At 50.3% G+C, this 23,819-nt stretch overlaps 1 protein-coding gene and 1 long non-coding RNA gene across 3 annotated transcripts in view; one reads left to right on the top strand and one right to left on the bottom strand.

Moving 5' to 3' along the window:
• MMP17 (matrix metallopeptidase 17) overlaps positions 1-23,819 on the top strand; it is a 288,088-nt gene that overhangs the window by 150,123 nt on the left and 114,146 nt on the right. Inside the window, exons 9-10 of one of the 2 annotated variants that reach the window (XM_080985166.1) lie at positions 5,382-5,639; positions 7,858-8,598. In XM_080985166.1, coding sequence (XP_080841292.1) covers positions 5,382-5,639; positions 7,858-8,183 — 584 coding nt within the window. In that variant the 3' untranslated portion in view covers positions 8,184-8,598. Of the gene's footprint in view, positions 1-5,381; positions 6,282-7,857; positions 8,599-23,819 lie in introns of those variants that run through there. The other variant, XR_013980392.1, reaches the window with a different exon arrangement.
• LOC308465453 lies at positions 1,145-5,478 on the bottom strand. Its single transcript, XR_013980454.1, has 2 exons — positions 5,361-5,478; positions 1,145-2,150 (listed from the first exon to the last, which is right to left on the bottom strand). It is a non-coding gene; the product is annotated as an uncharacterized lncRNA (long non-coding RNA).

The raw sequence follows: 23,819 nt of genomic DNA, 5'->3' as shown, positions 1-23,819 counted from the left end.
CCACTGTGTTTAAGCCTCTTTGAGCCTCAACTCTAAGCTTTAGAGTACAGATTGCACAGCTGGAAGAAAATTACTTGTCTCAAATGACAAGCTTTGATTTGATTCCAGATGATCAGGCTGAACATCACTCTAGTAGTCTCCTGGGCTTTCCCAGCTGCATGTTACTAATGTCTTGTGGTGAGCTGTGGCTCACCTGGGTAATTTTAGACTTTGGAATGCATGATCTTGCAAGGAAGCCTCTTTTTAGATCAGGGGTGGAGAACCTGTGGCATTCCACACATTCACAGCATTCCAAATCCCACTGGCCTAGCAAATGGGAAGTGATGATGGGTGCTGGACTCCAGCAACATCTCGAAGGCCAAAGGTTCCCCACTCTAACTTTAGATGGTAATGTTCATCACTTCATTTACTCCAAAATGCCCTCAAGTCCTGTCCTAAGAGCATCACTGGGGGGCCAATAGTGCTTGACATGGATTGATGACATCATTGGCCTGCGCCGGGTGTTGTCACCACATGCCTCCAGCCAACATTTCACCAACTCCTTCTGACTCTGGATGGGGCGAAAATGTAAGTTTCACTTTCTTGTGTTTTCCCATCTTAGGTTCAGTTCTTCACATCAATTTGTGATATATATATATATATATATATATATATATATATATCCTGCTGCAAATTCATTAGTATTTTACTGCAAATTTATTCTAATACAATTTTTCCTAATCTACACATTTTCGCAAAACAATTTCCCCCCAGGAGCCAGTGTGGTGTAGTGGTTAAGAGAGGTAGTCTCGTAATCTGGTGAACCTGGTTCGCTTCCCCATTCCTCCACATGCAGCTGCTGGGTGACCTTGGGCTAGTCACACTTCTTTGAAGTCTCTCAGCCTCACTCACCTCACAGAGTGTTTGTTGTGGGGGAGGAAGGGAAAGAAGAATGTTAGCCGCTTTGAGACTCCTTCGGGTAGTGATAAAGCGGGATATCAAATCCAAACTCCTCTTCTTCTAGTGCAATGCAGTTTTGTTTGCTATTTTTATTCATATATGCATTTTTGTGTGCACTTTACTCCAGTACATATAGTTTTTGTACACTTGTACACCTCACTTTTTATGACAGGAGTGAGCCAATCAGTAAATCACACTGTTCAGGTTGGAGTTAACTCTTTATTAGCAAGAACACCATCTGCCCAGACTTGGTGGAGTGCCAGTCCTAATGAGCACAACAGCTCATCTCCAGTACGTCTTGCCCCATGGATCAGTTTCTGAGACTGAAAATCCCCACCTTCCCACAGCCGCCTAACTCTCCTCCTCTCCAGGGCTTTTCTCCAGCAATCAGAGACTGTACCTGCCTGAAGTCAAGCTTTCCTCCGCCTTTTTCATGCCTCTTCTAGTTCCGGGAGAGCAGTGAGAAAGGGAGCTTATCACAGCAGCTGGAGGAAACACCCATTATTCTTCACTAGTCTGACTCCTCTCTGCCTTTTGGGCTCCCTCCTCCCCTGCTTCAGCTTCTGCCTCCAATTCTGGACTTCTTTCTGCCACAGACTCTCCCTGCTCACTAAACCCTGTTCCCTCTTCTGCTACCTCCTTCTCCCAGTCCTCTTCTGCCTCTGACCACTCATCATTGCCCCACCTCCAATCCCAGGACTCTGAACCTTCTTCCCTTGGGGATTTCCCAGCTGGTTCCTCATACCATTCCTCTGCATCCACCAGCCCATGACACTTGGCTGTTGTTGTTTAGTCATTTAGCCGTGTCCGACTCTTCGTGACCCCATGGACCAGAGCACGCCAGGCACTCCTGTCCTCCACTGCCTCCCGCAGTTTGGTCAAACTCATGCTGGTAGCTTCGAGAACACCACGCAACCATCTTGTCCTCTGTCGTCCCCTTCTCCTTGTGCCCTCCATCTTTCCCAACATCAGGGTCTTTTCCAGGGAGTCTTCTCTTCTCATGAGGTGGCCAAAGTATTGGAGTCTCAGCTTCAGGATCTGTCCTTCCAGTAAGCACTCAGGGCTGATTTCCTTGAGAATGGATAGGTTTGATCTTCTTGCAGTCCATAGGACTCTCAAGAGTCTCCTCCAGCACCATAATTCAAAAGCATCAATTCTTTGGCGATCAGCCTTCTTTATGGTCCAGCTCTCACTTCCACTTGGCTAGAGAACTGCATTGCAAAATTCAGAAAAGTGCAAGTTTCAAAGGACTGCTGCATTTTGGTTCATTTAGGATTCACACAGGTGTTTACCTTTAAGTGCAAACTGAACCAGACTTCTCCTCCACCCCTCCTTCTGACCCAGACACCTTGTTCTGCCAGCATCCGAGAATGGCGGCTGGCAATTACACGCAGGCTTGCCAATGTGTGCTCCACTCCTAAGTGAACACACTCCCCGCAGTTCACTCACCTAGAAAGCCTCTGCGTAAAGTCACTGACATAATAAGAAATTGCATCTTTGTCTTCTTCCCCTTGAAATCAGATGGCATGGCAGGAGTTGACGGGGAGAGGGATTAGTCCTCTTTATTGGAAACACGACACAAACATGGAATTATACATGTGTCAAGGATATTGTTAGGAGAGCCTGGTGTTGGCTCGTCGACTGAGCAATGCTGCCCTCCACTGGCTAATCGGGAAAGGACAACCACAGCCAGCAAGAACTGAAAGGCAAAACACACACAGCCTTGGGAAGTCTCCTTGGTCCCCAACCTTTCCCTTTCCCCCACACCTGACAATACTGTAGTCTTAGCCCTAGTCTATGAAGGTAAGAAGGAGGTGTCCTTTGCTATCTACTGCAATTATTAAGTTTGCTGATGACACCACCATAATGGGTTTAATTACAGGCGGAGACGAATCTGCATACAGGAGGGAGGTTCAAAAGGTATCCACATGGTGCTCAGAGAAGAATCTGCACCTAAACATTGGCAAGACAATTGGTGTTGGGCTTTCGGAGGAAGAGAGGGGAGCTAGCCCCTTTGTATATCAGCGGGGGCCGTGTGGAGAGAGTCTCTTCCTTTAAATTCCTGGGAGTCCATCTTAGTGAAGATCTTACTTGGAAGGTCAAGACAGCCCAGGTGGTTAGGAAGGCCCAACAGAGACTTCATTTCCTTAGGGTCTTGCAAAAGAACAATGTTAGACAGCAACTGATGATTTCCTTCTATCGGTCCACGATAGAAAGTGTTCTCTCATACTATATTACTGTGTGGTACGCTGGTTTGACAGCCATGGACAGAAAGTCCCTACAGAGGGTGGTGAAGACAGCACATGATATCATGGGCTGCCCTCTGAGTCCGCTAGATGTTATCGCAGGAGACCGTTGCCTCAGAAGAGCGAGGAACATTCTCAGGGATGACTCACACCCTGGCCAGCACCTTTTTAATCTCCTGCCTGTATAGAAGCATGATAAGCCGCACCAACAGGCTAAAGAACAGTTTCTACCAGTGGGCCATGAGGCTGCTGAATGGAAGACAGCAACATTGCAGTTGATGTTCTGGGTTGGTGGTCATACAACAGCACACAGAGTGTAACAAGGACTGAGAGATGGGGGGGGGGGCTCGTTTATTCTCACTGTAAACAAGTGGTACAGTGACAATAAAGTATTTCTACTTATTTCTATTTTAGATTCACAACTCCAAAATCTCCCGCTAATAATCTAAGTAAGAGCCTCAGCATTTTAATTTACAGCAGACCTTAAGTCCTCCAGACGTCTCCAAGTTGTCTAGGTAGACTCTGCTTACCTTACAGCAGGGCTAGAGAGTTGGACTCCAACTCCCATCAGCCTCTGTCAGCATGGCCCCTGGTCAGGGAGGATGGGAGTTGTATTCCAACAACATTTGGAGGGCCATGGGTTTCCCATTTCCATCTCAATGCATTTATCTCAAAGGGTGGCCATTAAGCGAGTTGGGAACATTCTTCCAGTTAATGGGCTTGTTTGGAACAAGCCCAGGCTTCCCTTGGCTGCAAGGCCGAGATCGGAAAGCTTTGCTTCCGTTTCTGAGTTGCCACAGTTTGCCATGTCATTTGAATCTGGGCAATAAACTATGGTTAGTTAGTGAAAACAAGCCAAGCCATTGTTTATGAAGCTGGTATTAAGGATGTTTAAGATTAACCACAGTTTAGGACAACGTGCTAAGTTGCAGCTAATGGATAACCATAGCAGAAGCTTCCGATCTCCTCCTTGTGGCTGCAGGAAACAGAGACGGAAAGTGGGATCCTGTGGAGAGGCTATACCATGGTCTGGCATTATGCTCAAATGCAGTTACTATCTCTTCATATATAAATTCTAAAATATTGCTGTGGAAGAAGACACACTGTAGAAACTCATTAGAGGACATACGTTTAGTTCCTCCAACCTTCCCAAACCTAGCACCCCCTAGATGCTGTTGGACTTCCATCAGCCATAGCCAGAATGGCCATTTGGTCAGAGAAGATGGGCTTTGTAGTCCAGCAACATCTAAAAGGCACCAAGTTGGGAAAAGCTGAGTTCATTTTATTTAACAATTTTATATATCACTTGCTTGTACAAAAAACCTTCAAGTGCTTAAAAAAAATTGTTTTAATTAAAATTGTCTTTGAAAGAGTTAGAAACAGGAAGTTAGGAATTCAAAATATAATTTAAATAAAAAAATAACCAAAGACAGATTAAAACATCTAGGGATAGGCTTGCCTGAATAAAAATGTTTTTAGCAGGTGTTATAAAGTGTACACTGAAGGTGACTGCTTGATGTCAATTGGCAGGGGGTTCCAAAGAGTAGATGCCTCCTTACAAGTGTGAAATGGACATTGTGTGGCACTTGTAGCAGTCCAATTCTGCGGATTGATGCACCTGAGTAGGCATATAAGAGTAAGGTGATGCTTCTAGTTTTACCATACCTACAGCTTGAGTGAGTTAAAAAGATCATTCACAGTTTTTGGAGCTCAAAGGCTTTATTCATGCAGGAACTATCTGCACAATGAGTGGCTGAGGAGAGAAATAGCATAGTTCTTCTCTGTAGAGAACAGCAAACGGAAAAGTTCAGCTTTTAGGGGTGAAGTTAACTTAGAGAGACTTACAAACAAGTGCTTGCTGGATTGCTAGACAAACAGTACCCTCTTGTGGTTTAAACTCACATATGCATTAACTAGAAACTCGTGAGAAGGGAACATGTTTGCCTTCATGCACCAGTAAGGATGTCTTCCCCCTGGCCAATAAAAAACACACAACACATCCTCATTAAAACAGACTCCTCAGCAAGTGGTGTGTGTGTGCGCGCGCGTGTGCTTAACTTTTGGGCATTTGCTCCTCCTGGAGCGTTGTGAACTCAGACCTAAAGACTACCACAGCCTCTCTCTTTTTTAGAAGCTAGCTCTGTGCTGTGAAGCAGGAATGACATTGCTACCTACCTGTCTGTTTCTTCTCCCCAGGGGACAGATACTGGGTCTTCAAGGACAATAATGTGGAGGAAGGTTACCCCCGGCCCATCTCGGATTTTGGCTTGCCGCCGGGAGGCATCGACGCCGCATTTTCCTGGGCCCAGAATGACAAGACTTATTTCTTTAAGGACACTCTCTACTGGTGCTATGATGACCACGAGCGGAGGATGGATCCTGGCTATCCTTTGGAGACCATGTTGTGGAAGGGGGTCCCCAGTGGGCTGGATGATGCCACGCGGTGGTCCGACGGTAAGTGTTAAGCACTGGATCAAACGGGAGGAGGGAGGGACTGTACATCAAGGTGGCGAGACTTCGCCCTGTGCTCAGAATGCTACAACATAAAGGCCAGAATGAGTGTGTGTGCCTCCCAACTTGTATTTAATAATTAAAATAATTAACACTGTGTAACTAGCTGCACACGCTTTTGCTGTGGTCACAGCAAACCTCTTGATGGCCTAATTGTTTTGATCCATGGATGCATGAAATGGCCAACTATCCATATAAATGGTGGAAGCCCTAGTATGAGGGAGAATAATTATGCAATGGAACCTATGAAGTACAGTCATACCTCATGTTGCGTCCGCTTCAGGTTGTGTTTTTTCCGGTTGCGGACTGCCAAAACCTGGAAGTACCGGAATGGGTTACTTCCGGGTTTCAGCAGTCGCGCATGCGCAGAAGCACTAAATCGCGCTTTGCGCACGCACAGAAGCGCCGAATCACAACCCGCGCATTCACAGACGCACAGATGCGGGTTGCAAATGTGCATCCCGCACGGATCACATTCGCAACCCGAGCATCCACTGTATGTGTCTATCTGCCTTCAGTTTGCAAGTTCAAACTAAAATTGAAAAATTTGCAATACAGTGGTACCTCGGGTTACATACGCTTCAGGTTACAGACTCTGCTAACCCAGAAATAGTGCTTCAGGTTAAGAACTGTGCTTCAGGATAAGAACAGAAATTGGGCTCCAGCAGCGCGGCGGCAGCAGGAGGCCCCATTAGCTAAAGTGGTGCTTCAGGTTAAGAACAGTTTCAGGTTAAGAACGGACCTCCGGAACGAATTAAGTACTTAACCCGAGGTACCACTGTATTTCAAATATGCATGCAGGGCCTACAACAAAAGGTTGCCGCATGGAACACATCTATGCAGGGTACCGGCCATGCCCGTTGCCAGGATACTGCGTTCCATTCCCCCTCCCAAGGATCAACCAACATTCTGTCCTGCATGCTCAGCCCCTTAACATTCTCCCCACCCAGAGGTCAGCTAGCATTCTGTGGCTACTGAGCATGTTCATAGGCATCTGGGCAGCCAATGTGAGAACAAGATGCTGGACTAGATGGGCCTTTGCCCTGATGCAACAGGACTCATCCTAAATTCCCATATACTCTACCATTTAGCTTATTATTGTCTATAGCAGCCTTTCCCAACCTCGGGTCCCCAGATGTTGTTGGACTACAACTCCTATCATCCCTGACCACTGGTCCTGATAGCTAGGGGTGATGGGAGTTGTTGTCCAACAACATCTGTTGACCCACAGGTTGAGAAAGGCTGCTCTAAGGTTTCAGACAGATGTGCCACCCAGCCCTGCTCAGATGTGCCAGGGGTTGCACCTAGGGCCTTCTGCACACAAGGCTCTGTGCTCTGTTACTGAGCTATTGCCCTTTCAATGAAAAGACAGTACGATTCCAGCCCACATGTTTCTGAGAAAAGGGAATGAATGAATACGGACAAAGGAAGAGGGAGCACTGTTCTACTTGAGTCTTCCTTGTGGACTTCTCATAGGCATCTGGTTGTCTTCTGCAAGAACAGGAGACCAAACTAGATGAATCAGGTCCAGCAAGTGGCATGGACTTGTTGGATGCAGAGAGGAATGATGAGAGGAACCAGCTGGGGAACCATGAAGGGAAGAAAGCTCGGAGCCCGGGGAGCGGTGGTGGGACAATGATGAGTGGTCAGAGGGAGAAGACCAGGAAGAGGAGCTATCGGAAGCTGAAGGGGTAACAGGGCTCAGTGAGTTGGGGGAGTACATGGCAGACAGCAGTCGAGAATCAGAGGCAGAAGCTGAAGCAGGCAAGTGGGAGGAGGGAAGTCAAGAGGCAGAAATGAATCAGGCTAATGAAGAGTCACAAGTGTCCCTCCTCCTGCTGCAACAAGGTCCCCTCTCCCTCTGACTCCCAAAACCAGGAGAGGGATGAAATGGGTGGAGTAAAGATGGGCTGCATTCAGGCACAGTCTCTGATTGCTTGGAAGAAGCCCTGGAGGGGAGGAGACATAGATGGCTGTAGGAAGGCAGACTTCTAATCTCAGCAACCGCTGTGCTCATTAGGCCTGAAACCCAGCCGAGTCTGTGGAAATCATGTTCTTCTAATAACGAGTTAACTCCAGCTTTGAACTGTGTGATTTACTGACTGACTTGCTCCATGACAGATAGGCTCTTCTCAGGTTCCCCTTTTGCTTCCTTTTCCAGGGGCAACCTACTTCTTCAAGGGAAAAGAATACTGGAAAGTCATGGACAGTGACTTGGAAGCTGAGCCCGGTTACCCACAATCCATTGCCAGAGACTGGCTGGTGTGCAGCGACATGCAGGCGGATTCGCCTGAGCCGGCCGAGAGCAGCAGGACAGGGGGCCGGTCCAGGCAGGGGCACCACGACGAGAGCCGCTCCGAGAGCGAAGTCTGCTCCTGCACGTCTTCCTCTCCCGGGTGGCCCTCATCCGGCTCAGCTCTCAGACTCTGCGTAGGCCTCGCCTTGGCCAGCCTTTGGACAGCGGCACAGCTTCAGAGATCGCTATGACAGAGGGCGTCAGGTGGAGCAGAACATACCGCAGCAATTCAGGGATGCAAACAAAAGGGATGAAATAGTTTTTTTAGAAAGAAAGCAAAACAAAGAACAAAATCACAGGATGCCACACGCCGTTAAAATGAGCGACACAGTTAACATTCCTAGGAACGTGAAGGAAAATGTTTCAGATTCTCCATGAGAAGTGAACAGCCTCTATTTTATTTTATTTCCCCTTTCTGGTTATTTTTGTAAAAAAAATAATAATGAAAAAAAAAGAATAGTGTTATTTTAAGTTAATGAGCTTCGACAGCAGCATCTGTGGGTTTCTCACTCCCCGACCATCCTTGTCTCCTCACTTCCTTGTCCCACCACACCGCCCCCTCCCCCCCCCAAAAAAGAATAAAGACTCTCATCTTGCCATCGGAAATATTCATTAGAGGTCTATATTGCTTTGGACATTTGAAAGACAGCAAGAAGGAAACCGCCGTCGGTTATAGTGGGCAGGGGCGGGAGGCGAAAGGCTGGGTACATTGGTGGCCGATTCTGTTTGCATGGTAATCGTGAAAAGGAAAGGGGAAAAGGCACCATTACAAAAATGTGGTTGTGGTTCCACGGGCGGAGGACTGAGACCTGGCACATCTGTTTCAGAAAGTGGTGAAGTCCTCAAAGGCTCCTATCAGAGATGCAGCTGGCGGAGGGCAACAGCTCAGTGGTAGGATATCTGCTTTGAGTGCAGAAGCCCACAGGTGCCATCCCTGGAGTCTTCAGGTGTGACTGGGAATCCTGCAACCAGTGCATCCCCAACTATGGCTTGTGAAGCTGTGCATGCGTTATCGTAGCCACAATTCACACCTACCCTGTGCTTTCCTGAGAAATCCTGCATTTCAATGTGTTTTAATTTGAAAACGTAAAGCTGTCTAGACAGAGCCAGGCCCCATCTCTGCCCACTGAGTGCAGGCTACTCAGAAACACATGCAACCATGCTGATGTGAACCATCATGCAATCTGAAACACACCTCCCTGCGTTTTCAGCCTGTAGACTCAATATTATTTCTGTTATTGATTACCTGTACTTCCCTCTGAAGTCCCAGGGTGTTGCACAACTTTAAAACACAATATTAAAAGCAGTTTTAAACAACTTTTAAAAAGGTAAGGATAAAGGACCCCTGACGGTTAAGTCCAGTCGCAGACGACTCTGGGGTTGTGGCGCTCATCTCGCTTTACAGGCCGAGGGAGCCGGCGTTTGTCCGTAGACAGTTTTTCCAGGTCATGTGGCCAGCATGACTAAGCCGCTTCTGGCGAAACCAGAGCAGCACACGGAAACGCCGTTTACCTTCCCGCCAGAGTGATACCTATTTATCTACTTGCACTTTGAAGTGCTTTCGAACTGCTAGGTTGGCAGGAGCTGGGACCAAGCAATGGGAGCTCACCCCGTCGTGGGGATTCGAACCGCCAACCTTCTGATTGGCAAGCCCAAGAGGCTCAGTGGTTTAGACCACAGGACCACCCATGTCCTTTTAAACAACTTATGATCACAGAAATAAGCTGGATCCTTAAAAAACCTGACCCCTCAAGTTTCAAAACCAGGGTAAAGGGGGTTCTGAAAAATTTCATTTCCTGCCAGATGGGGGCAGCAAAGACAACCCAATTCAGTAGAGAGCAAAACCTGTTCATTGAACATCCACTGATTTGTTCCCGCAAAGTTTGCTATGGAGGTTGGACAACATAGGCAGTTTATTGAAGATCCATTCTGATTTTTTTGCAGGGAGATTAGACACTGTTGTGCCCAATAATCGTCCCACACTTTCCACGGCTTTTCCAGTCACTTTCTGGATTTCAAAAAGGCTGGTTTTGAGGGCGGAGAAGGTTTGCTGCAGAAGAGCACCAAATCAATTTCAACTGCACAACTGAAATTTGCCGCTGTGCCATTGAATCTGGAACTCTGGAAGCAGTGCTCAAAACTCCCATTGTTCTAAGTGCATTTTGTGATGGGGAATTTCATTAGGGCAAGCAGTTTCTGAGCTCTGGGCGCAGTACTGCGCCTAAGATTTCAGTTTAAAACTGCAGAGTGGGGGAAAAGGACCTTTTTCTGCCTGCCCACTTCCAGCTACTCTCTGAAGACTGGAGAAGAGACCCTCTTAAGAATATTAGGGGGGTGCGCAGAGGAAGGTTTAGACTACGTGAACATAATATTTTAGCTGCAGTTCATTCATTTTCATAACTGTATTCTTGCTATAAAAAAGTGTGCCTGGACATTCCATTGTTGCACGCACAACCTCAGCTTAAGGTGTTGTTTAGCTCCCAGCTTTCATATCTGTTTCTAACAGGGTCTGGAAGTGTGTGCGGGAAGAGAGAGAACGAGACTGGTCCCTTAGCAACACCAGATGCCAGAATATGCCTGGAAATTTCAGAATATGTCTTGAATTTTAGTTGAAACCCAGTTCAGGCACTTTTCAAGTGGGTGCCATTGCTGTTCTAAGAGAACGAGGGAGGTGTTTGTGGTGAGTTTCAGCACCTCTTCTAGAAAAATAACACTTATACCCCAACTAGAGATACTATCCCTCTCTGTAAATTCTGTACGCTGTGCTCTCCACAGGGCAGGAAGGAAACAGACAGGCAATGCCTCCCCCTGAGCTCGATGTCAGTACAAAGGGCACTTCAACAAACAATACACAGGGTAGTGATAGACTAGCAAAATGCAAAGTCACATAAAAAAATATATCACCAAGGGCAACTGCCCCACAATAAGGAGTACAAACAAGCAAACAAATAAATTACAGAGGTCGTCTTTTTCTTTACAGAATCATGTTCTGTGATCCAGCTCGCTTCCTACATGTTTGATTTTGGCCTCTTTGCTCTCTTCTGCTCCTCCACACAATGTATGGTCAGGCAAGTCTCCCATGCTGATAAGTATTTCAGGAACTTTGGCAAGACTCCTCTCAACAACCAGCTGTAGCACTTTTTTTTTTTTTTAAGACCTGACAGATTTTGTTAGCAGGTGGCAGAGTGTTAGTCACTGAACGCACACTGCAGAGGAAAATGAAATCCTTGTGATGCTTTACTGAGCAACTTGAAAAATAACAAAATATAACTTGAAAGGAAAGAAACAGAGGGGTTTGGTCTTTCTTAGTTCAGGCCTTGTACATAGCAGGAAGACATTTGAGCTAAAACAAACAGGGACAACTCCCTCAGAACAACACAGCCAATCAGAGCATGGTCTATCTTAGTGAAGATCATGCCACTCTACCTGGTTGCTAAGCAACAGCTCTGTCCATCCCCTTCTTGGCTAGCTGACTTTTACGCTAACAGAATTGATACTTAGGAAGAACATTGAGACATTTGGCTTGCTGCTAAGTGCTGTCAATTTTGTTTGGGGGGGTTTTCCAAATTTTTTAATTGATTTTCCAAATTTAAAACAAACATAAACAAACAAACAAAAATCCTAACTATAATAGTTCCACTTTTGTTAACATTGTTAGGTGACTTCCTCGAATCCCCCTGGCTGAGTTTCAATGTATATCATTGTAACAGTTTTCCAAAACTAATTTCTCATAAAATTTACTTAGCCAATTAACATCTTTCTTTCTTTTCAAATTAACTTTAAACATATTATTCTATAACATCACATATTTAAATCCTAAGCCAGTCTGGTACTTGCAAGTATTTCTATTTAAGTTATCTTAGCATATTTAGCTAAATAGTCTTTAAATTTCATCCATTCCTCCTGGTACTCCTCCTCCTTCTGGTCGTGGACTCTTCCGGTCAGGTCAGCTAGCTCTCAAAAGTCCATCATCTTCATCTGCCATTCCTCCACTGTTGGCACTTCTTGCGTTTTCCAATTTTTAGCCAGCAAAATCTTAGCAGCAGTGCTGTCAATTTTGCAGCTCCAAATGGAATGGAGCAAAGTCTTTTACAAGTCTCGTTCCAAAAGCCCCCCAAGCAGAAAAAGGGAGTCAATTCAGGGCAAAGAGAAACAGACTATTTTCAGGTGACCTAATGATAAACTCAAGGTGCACAATTATTGTTGCTTGCACAACAAATCCTCTTTCCAAAAAGATTGGACTTTTTGCAACAGAAGAAGTGACAGAGAAAGGTGCTGGTAAGTGTAGGATACCACTTCATAGAATTGGGAGGTACCATGAGAGTCATCTAGTCCAACCCCTGCAATGCAGGGATCATAGCATCCATGACACATGGCCACCCAACCTCTCTTTAAAAAACCTCCAAAGAAGGAAAGTCCACCGTCTTCCAAGATAAGCCCACCCCACTGCCAGACAGCTCTTGCTGTCAGAAGGTTCTTCCTGATGATTAGTTGAAATCACCTTTCTTGTAATTTGTAGCCATTGGTTTGAGTCCTACCCTCCGGAGCAGGAGAAAAACAAACTTGCTCTATCTTCCATCTGACAACTCTTCAGATATTTGAAGATGGCTATCATGTCTCCTCTGTCTCCTCTTCTCCAGGCTATAGGTAAAGGTAAAGGGACCCGTGTCCATTAGGTCCAGCCGTGACCAACTCTGGGGTTGCGGCGCTCATCTCGCTTTACTGGCCAAGGGAGCCAGCGTACAGCTTCTGCGTCATGTGGCCAGCATGACTAAGCCGCTTCTGGCGAAACCAGAGCAGCGCATGGAAATGCCATTTACCTTCCCCCTGGAGTGGTACCTATTTATCTACTTGCACTTTGACGTGCTTTCGAACGGCTAGGTTGGCAGGAGCAGGGACCGAGCAATGGGAGCTCACCCCGTGACGGGGATTCGAACCGCCGACCTTCTGATCAGCAAGTCCTAGGCTCTGTGGTTTAGACCACGGCGCCACCCACTAAGCATACCCAAATCTTTCAACCGTTCCTCATAAGGCTTAAGTTTCCAGACCCTTGATCATCTTGGTTGCCCTCCTCTGCACACATCTGCCTGACACAACATCCTCTAACCTCCCCTCAAGTCAGAATGAATGCTCAATGAACAGATTGCTTTGGAAGCAACCTCACTTCTGATCACATCCGCACCAGACAGTTAAAGCATTCTTTTTACCACGTTGACAGGCATGGCCTTCCCACAAAGTACAATGGTACCTCGGGTTACAGACGCTTCAGGTTAGTCTCCGCTAACCCAGAAATAGTACCTCGGGTTAAGAACTTTGCTTCAGGATGAGAACAGAAATTGTGCGCCGGTGGCGCAGTGGCAGCAGGAGGCCCCATTAGCTAAAGTGGTGCTTCAGGTTAAGAACAGACCTCCGGAACAAAGTAAGTATGTAACCAGAGGTACCACTGTATCTTGGGAGATGTAGTTTGTTATGGGTGCTGAGAGTTGTTAGGAGACCTCTCACAGAGCTACAGTTCCCAGCACCCTTAAAAAAGCAACCGTTCTATCTCACCTGTCAGAGGCAGGATCTCTCTGAATACCAGTTGCTTGGGAATCACAAGCCGGGAGAGGGGTGCTGTGTTCTGCACCTGTGAAAAAAGGATGCTGGACTGGATGGGTCTGATCAGCGGCGTAGCGTGGGTTGTCAGCACCCGGGGCAAGGCAAGTAATTTGCGCCCCCTAACCCCTAACCTGCCACCACTGCCAGCTTCTTCTTGCTGCTGCCTGGTCTGGTCTGGTGTGGTTCTCTCCCACGCTCAGCGCTGCGCTGGGCGGCCGCTGCACTGTCCCTCCCCCAGATAGTCCCTCGCTCTCTCTCCGCACCGCACGCCTGGCACCCACCCCCTCCACAGTGGGTGGCGACCCAGCGGCTCGGATCGGATTCGCACAGCCAGCACTGCAGTGAGAGAGAGTGAGTGAGCCAGGTAGGGGCAGAGAGCTGCGAGTGCGAGCGCGCACCCCCCCCCCAGATGTTGCGCCCGGTGCGGCCGGCCCCCCTGCACCCCCCACGCTACGCCACTGGGTCTGATCCAGGAAGGCTCTTCTTGTGTTCGTATGATTTGCCACCTCAGGAAGACCTGGGCTTCTAACTGTCAATCGATAACTCTCGGAATCAGCACGACCAGTGCAGCTGGAAGGATTCCTGGAAAATGCACTTAACGAGAGGGCTGATAAGATGCATTGCAACTTAATGAGGTAAACATTCGAGAGAGAGCTTGGTTATCTGGGGTAAGGGGGAACTCAATGAGGCCTCGTGGAAAATCTCTGCATGGAACTGGGTGACCTTTCCGTCACGCAGTCCAACACAAAGGAGGAGAGTGGGGCTCCCAGACCTTGCCTGGCTTTTTGCAAGAGGCACTTGACATGCAACAATGAGGGGGAAACTGAACTTTTTCAAATTCTCTCCCCTATACAGCACTTGAAGGCACCAGAGCCTCCTTTGCCCCTGGAATGTGTTGCAAAGAAAGGGTGTGAAAATAATTTGCCTTTGCCCAGAGGCCCTCCACATCCATTCATACGATTATCCCCATTCTGCAAACGGCTTGCCACTCAGTTTCCTGGAGAGTAAGGCTCTCAATAGCTGCCAGTCCCAGTGGCACTGTGGTCTAAACCGCTGAGCCTTTTGGGCTTGGCAATCAGAAGGTCAGCGGTTCGAATCCCTGTGACGGCGTGAACTCCTGTTGCTCTGTCCCAGCTCCTGCCAACCTAGCAGTTTGAAAGCATGCCAGTGCAAGTAGATAAATAGGTACTGCTGCGATGGGAAGGTAAATGGCATTTCTGTTGTTGTAAACAAAATCTGCCCTTTTTCCCTTATGGGGTACCCAAGAGCCCATATAGGGTCCTTAAGTGGGTTCCCTATCAGTAGGAGAAAATAATAGAGGCCAACCAGAGAATATTGAGAAGCAAAGCAGCTAGTAAGCCTGATCTTTATTAAACTGTTGCAACAGGGTCCTCACTCGGTACATGTAGAAGGGAGGAGTAACCCAGAACAAAGCTGTGCCAGCCCTTATATAGACATTTTAAATGGCGTGCCCTGGAGCCCAAGACCACCCCAGAAACATCATACATACATCAAATAAGGGGTGTAGCCCAAGACCACCCCCCAATATATCATACATACATCACAGAAAGAGGTGGTCTCCAGCAGATATACATCACAGGGGGTGGTCTAAAACAGAATCCTGAGTGTGTTATCTCCCGTCTGCCAGATTACCTGATTGCATTACTTGGGTTTTGGCCACTCTTTTATTATTATAACTACTAAATCCCTGAATCCAGGTCACAGGTCACAGGCTCACCCTATTCATATCTTAAATGTGCCCTTGAGGCAGGACTTGTAAATAAAGACACAATGGGGAGGCTTCCCATTTCCTTCAATCTTGCAGAGAAATGTTTGAGGTCAAATGGTTTCAGGACTTTTTCTGTGGGTTTCAAACATGTGGTTCATATATAAATGTATGTGTTTGCTTGGCACATTTATAAACATTATATATATATATATATATATATATATATATATATATATATGACCTTAAAATTCTTATAATACCTTGCGCTCTGGTTTCTGTCGCAGTGTTCCGTTGTGCTGGAAGCAGTTTAGTCCAGCTGGCCGCATGACCCGGAAAGCTGTCTGTGGACAAATGCCGGCTCCTTCGGCCTGAAAGCGAGATGAGCGCAGCTACCCCATAGTCGCCTTTGACTGGACTTAACCGCCATGGGGTCCTTTACCTTTACCTTTTTACCATATTATATCTAGGAGGAGAGAACACCAGCGGTCGAGATTCACAAGAGAGGAAAGAGCTGCTACACTCAGCTGCTGTTTGTGGGCCTCAGAAAGGCATCCAGTGGACCTCTATGGGAAGCAAGGGCACCAGCTCCTGAGGGCCAAGCCCTTCGCTCCCCCCAAAAAATTTTTTTGTGGTGGGTGCTGGACCTCCCTCAATGTCCCAAAAGCACAGAGCCGAGCATGGCTTGGCTCCAGTGGCTGCCTCCTCCTTCTCCTGCTGCCACAGAGGGGAAGGATGGTTGAAGCAGCCTCTCACTGGAGGTGGTACCAAGAGGAAGTGGAAGAGGAGCTGCTGGCCATTGAAGCTGCGCTGCCGCCATGTTCGGCTCCACCCCAAGTTCCCAACGGCCTAACATCACGAGCACTATGTTGCTGTGCTGCCAAATGCATCAGTTCTTTCCAAGGATATCAGGACAAAAGGAATGAGGAGATGGAAGGGGAACCAAAACATTTTTATTAACAAATAAACAGCAGGCATACAAAACATAACATAAAACATGGATGTCAGGGGTTCAGGAGCAGAGGCACCGGAAAGGGAGGAAATAGAGAGCGAGGGGGAGGAGTCCGAAGGTAATGTTAGCGATGACAGCGGTCCGAGGTCTCTGAGTCTTTCCAGCGAATCGGAAGATTCACAGAAAGGGGCTCCCATGGTCAGAGCAAGGGGGGTGCCGAGGGGGACACCCCAGGAAGAAGGGGCCAGAGGGGACTCAGAGAGAAGCAGTTGGAAATCAGGACCAGCGTCCACACCAGAGTGCAGTAGGGGGGAGGAGTCCCAGGCATCGGGATCAGGCGGCGCACTGCCAGTGGGAGGACATGAGTCAGGATTGGCCACGCCTCCATCGGGGAGCGAGGAAACGGTCGAGAGGAAGGTTGAAGGCTGGGCGCGCGCGCCAAGTTCAAATGTACAGGAGGGCGGTGCAGTTGGCAGCCCGGATAGGGAGCCAGGTCCCAAAGCCCGCCGAAAAGACGGGGAGGAGTCAGGGGGGTCAACGTCAGCGTCAGAAGAATCCAGGAAGGAAGGGACCCCGGGGGGTAGCAGGACCCAGAGGAGAAAGGAGAGACGGAAGAGGTGGAGTAAGGCTAGAATCTTAAACTGGTGTACAGGGGGCGGAGACTCAGATGGAGCTTCGCCGATCTAACCATGAGACGTAGAGTTGCACGCAGCAGCTTGAGAATGGAAACTGTAACTCAGTAAAGACTTTTGTTTAATGATCGCTGGCTAGCGTGATCCTCTGTGAGCTAGGATCTGGAAGCAGCTCTGACAGTAAGCTCCATCCCTTAAATTGTGGGCATCTACGGCCTCGCGGAGAGGAGAGAAAGCGGGTGCCTACTAGCGAGCTCACGAACGGCAGACAATATGACGGCCGAACAGCAGATAGCGGAACTCAGAGAAGCAGTGTCACGACTGAATGCCGAGGCTCTTGCATCCAGGAAGAGAGAGGAGGACGCAGCTGCCGCCTACAGGGATCTCCAGGTCAGGTTGGAAGTGCTTACGAAGCAAGGGCAACTGACACCCAAACCGGAGGGGATTGGGTTGGGGAGACGAACAGGCGGTCTGGTCTCTCACTTCGATGGGAATTTGCAACAGTACCCCAACTTTAGAGCAGATGTAATGTGTGCACTGCAACTGCTGAACAAAGACTTTAGAGATGAGCAAGAGAAGGTGGGATTCATCATGTCCCATTTGCATGGAGATGCTAAAGCATGGCTGCGCAATTTGTGGAGAGATAAGGATCCGGCGCTCCAAAATGCGGATGCCTTTATTAAAGCGATGGATGGGTGCTTTTTATCAAGCATTGACGTGGATCTTGCTCGGCAGCAGATACATGGACTGAAGCAAGGGAGGGCCAGCGTAAGGCAGTACCATGCCCGCTTTTTCGCTTTGGTCAGTGCTCTGGAATGGGACAGAGATTCGGCTCCTGTAAGAGACCTGTTTTGGGAGGGATTGCACGGCTCGGTTAAAGATGAAATTGCGAGGGGGGAGAGACCCCGGACCACGCAGGAGATCGTTCAGAGGGCGCTGGCGGTGGGGGTGCGGCTGGAAGAACGTCCGTGGAGCAGGGACGAAGGGCGTGGAGGGCGCGAACCAGCCAGGGGCTCCTCCTTCCTTCCCAGAGAAGCAGCGCGTGCGCAATCCACGCCTCCGCCAGGAGGAGGAGCGGAACCTATGGAGGTTGGAGGTGCAAGGGCTCAGTCAGCAGCCAGAGCCCTAGCACCGGCAGCAGTGAAAGCGAAGCCTCCTAGAGGGAACAGGAAGTGTTACATCTGCGATGATCCACAGCATATGGCGAAAGAGTGTCCCCAGAGGCTCCACAAGCACACTGCAGCCTCAGCAATGGTAACTGCAGCAACGCAGCAAGGAGAACCACAGCAGGGAAACGACGGAGTCTGGCTGGAGAAAGAGGCACTGGGGCCCAGCCAGACGTGTCAGTGAAGCAGTCCCCAGAGATTTTACAGCCCATGGACCCCCTCCCGCCCAAACCAGTAGTGAGGCTCACCGCGTCGCTCCAGCTGCCCAATGGAATCACCATGGACGTGCCAATCACCATTGACTCCGGAAGCAATGCGGACTTTATAGGGCAGGACTTTGTCGACCGGCACGCTATACAGTTGCTGCCTGCCACGCTGCCCCTGCAGGTTGTCACGGTGGATGGCAGGGAGCTGCTAGGGGGGCAAGTGGTGAAGCAGACGCCACCAATGGTGATGCGACTTGGGAATCACAGGGAAATCATCAGCTTCAATGTCACTCAACATCGGACACGCCCATTGTATTGGGCATGAGTTGGCTGGACAAGCACAGCCCGACGCTGGCTTGGTACCAGAGGCAGCTGACCTTCGGCTCTTCCTTTTGCGCTGAACACTGCATCGTGCCCCGGCAGGAAGGAGAGGAAGAGGAGTCACAGCTGCAGCTAGGCACGCTGCAAGCGGTTCCCCACAAGTACGCAGAATTTTTGGAGGTTTTCTGCGAGAAGGAGGCAGACAGGCTACCCCCCCACAGACCATATGACTGCAAAATTGACCTGCTGCCGGGGGCGGCGCTGCCCAAAGGGAAGCTGTATTCCATGTCTGAGGACGAACTGCAGGAACTCAAAGAGTTCATAGATCATAATTTGGAGCGCGGTTTCATCCGAGAGTCCAAGGCAGCGGGGGGCAGTCCGGTATTCTTTGTTAAGAAGCGGGACACGCCCCAAAAAAGACTTGTAGTGGACTATCGCATTTTGAACAGTGTGACCAAGCCATCGGACTTCCCCATGCCCCGAATCGACGACCTCCTCGCAAAGGTACGGAAGGGCAGCGTGTTCACCAAGTTGGACCTGCGAGGGGCGTACAACCTCATTCGCATGCGGGAAGGAGATGAGTGGAAGACAGCCATGTTCACGCCCCTGGGCACCTACGAATATAGAGTTATGCCTTTTGGATTGCAAAATGGTTCCCACGTTTTTCAAGCTTTCATGCATCACGTGTTGGCGGGGCTCCTCTACAAGACGTGCGTCTGTTTCTTGGATGACATCCTGATCTTTTCGGAATCGCAGCAGGAGCATGACAGACACGTCAAGGAAGTGCTGAGCAGGCTACAGCAACATAGGCTTTACGCCAAGCTGGAGAACTGCCAATTCGACGTGACCGAGGTGGATTTCCTGGGCTACAAGTTGTCTGACAAGGGGCTCGCCATGGACAGCGCCAAGGTTCGAGCAGTGTTGGATTGGAAAAGCCCACGCAACCGGAAGGAGGTCCAACGGTTTGTCGGCTTCGCGAACTTCTATCGCAAGTTTATCAAAGGCTTTGCCATGCAGACAGCGGCCATCACGGACACGCTCAGCTCCAAGAAAAAGAAGTTCATCTGGACAGAGCAGGCGGAGCAGTCCTTTCAGGCACTCAAGCGTCTCTTCGCGTCGGAAGAGCAGCTGCTTCATGTCAACCCCAGCAGGCCGATGAGGGTGGAGACAGACGCTTCGGACAGAGCCGTGGGAGCAGTCCTGCTGCAGAAAGACCCGCAGGGGGCTTGGAGGCCGGGAGCGTTTTACTCCAGGAAGCTCAGCAAGTCTGAACAGAACTACACCATCTGGGACAGGGAGTTGCTGGCCATTCATGCAGCATTCAAAGCGTGGAGGCACTTCCTGATCGGCGCCAAGCACACGGTGCAGGTCTGCACGGACCACAAGAATCTGGAGCACTGGCGCACGGCACAGTTCCTGAACCAGAGGCAGATACGTTGGGCTGAGTTCTTTGCGAACTTCGACTTCCGAATAGAGTATGTCCCGGGGGACACCAACATCATGGCGGATGCTCTCTCCCGTAAGCCACAGTATCTGGAGGAGGCAACGCCAGCGGCCGCCATGCACATCTTCGCACCGACAGTGTGGGCGTGCGCTGCTGCAACAGTTGACCTGGAGGCGGTGCGATGAGCGTTGCAGGATGACTCCTTCGCGCAAGCAAAGATGGCAGAGGTGCGCAAGGGCACGGCAGCGACCGACGAGTTCCAGCTGCGAGATGGATTGCTCATCCGTAAAGGGGCCATCTACGTGCCGGGAGATGAACTTCGCGCCAAGGTACTGCAGCAGCTGCACGACGCGCCCACTGCCGGGCACTTTGGCAAGGAGAAGACGGTGGAATTAGTCGCCAGAGACTTCTGGTGGCCCGGAATGAGAGGGGAAGTCGCGGACTACGTGGCGAGGTGTGACACCTGCCAGAGGGCCAAACCAGTGCACAGACCCCCGGCCGGACTGCTGGAACCGCTGCAAACTCCGTTCGAACCATGGGAGAGAGTGGCCCTGGACTTTGTCACGGATCTGCCCAGCTCGAGGGGCAAGACGGCAGTGCTAGTGGTGGTGGACATGTTCACCAAAATGGCCCACTTCATTCCGTGCGCAAAGGTGGCCACAGCGGAACAGACCGCCAAACTGTTCATAGACCACGTGTTCAGGGTTCACGGTCTGCCACAGTCTATCCTGTCCGACCGGGGGCGACAGTTCATCTCGAAATTCTGGCAGAAGCTGATGGGTTTCCTGAACGTCAAGATCAACCTAGCGTCGGCAAGACACCCGCAGACCAACGGACAAGCGGAGCGAGTCAACGCCATCATGCAGCAGTACCTGAGATGCTACGCAAATCAGCAGCCGGCAACATGGGTGGACTACCTGCCGCTCGCTGAGTTCGCCTACAACAACACGAAGCACGTGTCCACGGGGGTGACACCGTTCTTCGCCAACAACGGGAGGCATCCCAGAACCTTCCCAGGATTAGAGAGACTGGGGGAGGGGGAGCCACAGGCAGCGGAAGCCTTAGCGTCAGAGTTGCAGGAGGTTCACGAACAGCTTCGGAGGCAGTTAGAACTAGCAAAGCACGCATACAAACTGCAGGCTGACAAGCACAGAAGGGTTGGGGAAGACATACAGGTGGGAGACTGGGTTTGGTTAGCAGCCCAGGCGGTGCCGGCCAGATCGTTAGCGAAGAAGAAGCTCGGACATAAGCAGCTAGGCCCTTACCAAGTCGAGGCACAGGTCAATCCAGTGGCCTTCCGGTTGACACTTCCGGAGGGATCCAGAATGCACCCAGTGTTCCATAGATCAGTGCTCACGCCCTACAAAGCACCTCACAGATTTCAGGAGCCGGGCACGGCACCAGACCCGCTCAGGGAGACGCCCCCAAGGAGGGGGTCGCCAAGGGGGGAACCCATCAACGAGGTCACAGAGATTTTAGACTCGAGATGGGGGGAAGAGGGTGTAGAATATTTTCTCGCCAGAGAAGGTACCCCGGCCAGCGCCAACAGTTGGGTGCCGGACTATGCCTTGGACGAGCCTCTTCTCAAGGACGAGTTTCATGCCCTTTTCCCACACAGGCCCATGCCAGCCGAGTATTTCGACGACTGGCTTTTCACACCCACATTTTCAGCCAGCACATTCCAGGGGTTCACCTCGGACGAGGAACCGGCACTAGAAACACGTTCCCCGGAGGGATCACCCTCGGGGTCGGCCTCAGACCGTTCCTATTGGTGGGACGATCGACCAGAGGAGCAGTGGCGCAGGAAGTGGCTGGGGGGTCCTTGGCAGGCAACGTCCCCGGAGGAGACCGGGGGAGAGACGGACATGGACGTGTTGGGGGAGGACCTTGGGTTCGAGCACGGCGGCAAAGAGATGGAAGCAGAGGAAATCGAGGTCGGCGAGAGCACGGAGGACGAGCCGGACTTATCCGGCTGGATGCACGCCACGGGGGACGAACTGTATCCGGCACTCACCCCCACAACGACGGAGCACCCAGTACCCACACCTGAAGGAGGGGAGGGGGGAAGGGGGGGCTTCGAGGGGGGGATGGATGTCAGGGGTTCAGGAGCAGAGGCACCGGAAAGGGAGGAAATAGAGAGCGAGGGGGAGGAGTCCGAAGGTAATGTTAGCGATGACAGCGGTCCGAGGTCTCTGAGTCTTTCCAGCGAATCGGAAGATTCACAGAAAGGGGCTCCCATGGTCAGAGCAAGGGGGGTGCCGAGGGGGACACCCCAGGAAGAAGGGGCCAGAGGGGACTCAGAGAGAAGCAGTTGGAAATCAGGACCAGCGTCCACACCAGAGTGCAGTAGGGGGGAGGAGTCCCAGGCATCGGGATCAGGCGGCGCACTGCCAGTGGGAGGACATGAGTCAGGATTGGCCACGCCTCCATCGGGGAGCGAGGAAACGGTCGAGAGGAAGGTTGAAGGCTGGGCGCGCGCGCCAAGTTCAAATGTACAGGAGGGCGGTGCAGTTGGCAGCCCGGATAGGGAGCCAGGTCCCAAAGCCCGCCGAAAAGACGGGGAGGAGTCAGGGGGGTCAACGTCAGCGTCAGAAGAATCCAGGAAGGAAGGGACCCCGGGGGGTAGCAGGACCCAGAGGAGAAAGGAGAGACGGAAGAGGTGGAGTAAGGCTAGAATCTTAAACTGGTGTACAGGGGGCGGAGACTCAGATGGAGCTTCGCCGATCTAACCATGAGACGTAGAGTTGCACGCAGCAGCTTGAGAATGGAAACTGTAACTCAGTAAAGACTTTTGTTTAATGATCGCTGGCTAGCGTGATCCTCTGTGAGCTAGGATCTGGAAGCAGCTCTGACAATACCCAACAGGGGCTACCCAGTCTCCCCTTCAGCTGCCCAGAGCCCCAGGTAGAGCAGCAGGAGAAAGGCCCTGACCGTCAGTCTCCCAGCATCAGGTCCTTTGATCTGGGCAGAAGCTCACCGGGCCCCTCCCACCAATGGCTTTTATAGCCTGCCTTGATGCAATCAAGTGCGCCTGGAATTACTCATGATTAGCCCAGGACCCTGAGATGGAACTAATACAGAGCGGCTGAGAGTCTCCCACTACCTGCAGCCGGGCATCCAGACAGCACTTGCAACACAGAAGAACCCAAGAAACTCCCGACAGGTGTGTGAAACATGAGAATCAAACTGGGGATGTTAAAGGGAAAGGGACATGCCACCTAACTCCTCGAAATACAAGTGTCTTCCGCATTTCCACTACAGTTGCCCCGCCCCTCAATCATCCTCACAAGCTGGTGCCTCTGGACAGTGATGAGTGCGAAGCAGCAACCTGGGCCTGCTCTCGTGGCAAGATGATGTCAGGCTCATGACACGTTTCCTGCGTGGTGATGTTGCATTGCAGCGCAGGGGCCCTCCCTTGTCAGGCTAATGTTGCGGATACTGCACCACTTTTACTCATCAGTTAGTTACGCAATAGTGGGCAGATTCCAACTTCATTAGAAGCCATTGTGCAGGGCAGGAGAATGGCACTGGTTGGAAAGCCTTGGGCTCTGACAAAATTTGGATTTGGGGTCAGTGTCACCATCGGTGGCTCCTGAAGAAAGATGCCGTCTTTAACAGGGTCCCCCACCCACCATTTGTGACTGGAGAAGGCCCCCGTGTGTGCGTGTGATATGCCAAGTTTTAGATGAGCAGACCCTCCAAGTGTCCCTATTTTCCAAAGACAGACCCGGATTCAAATTCAAATATCTTTAATACGGTCAATGACCAGCAAGCAATTTATA

Source organism: Podarcis pityusensis (assembly GCF_964106645.2).
Source record: "Podarcis pityusensis genome assembly, chromosome: 16".
Classification (NCBI taxonomy): domain Eukaryota; kingdom Metazoa; phylum Chordata; class Lepidosauria; order Squamata; family Lacertidae; genus Podarcis; species Podarcis pityusensis.
The sequence above is the reverse complement of the archived record's forward strand: the minus strand, read 5'-3'. Positions and strand labels throughout refer to the sequence as shown.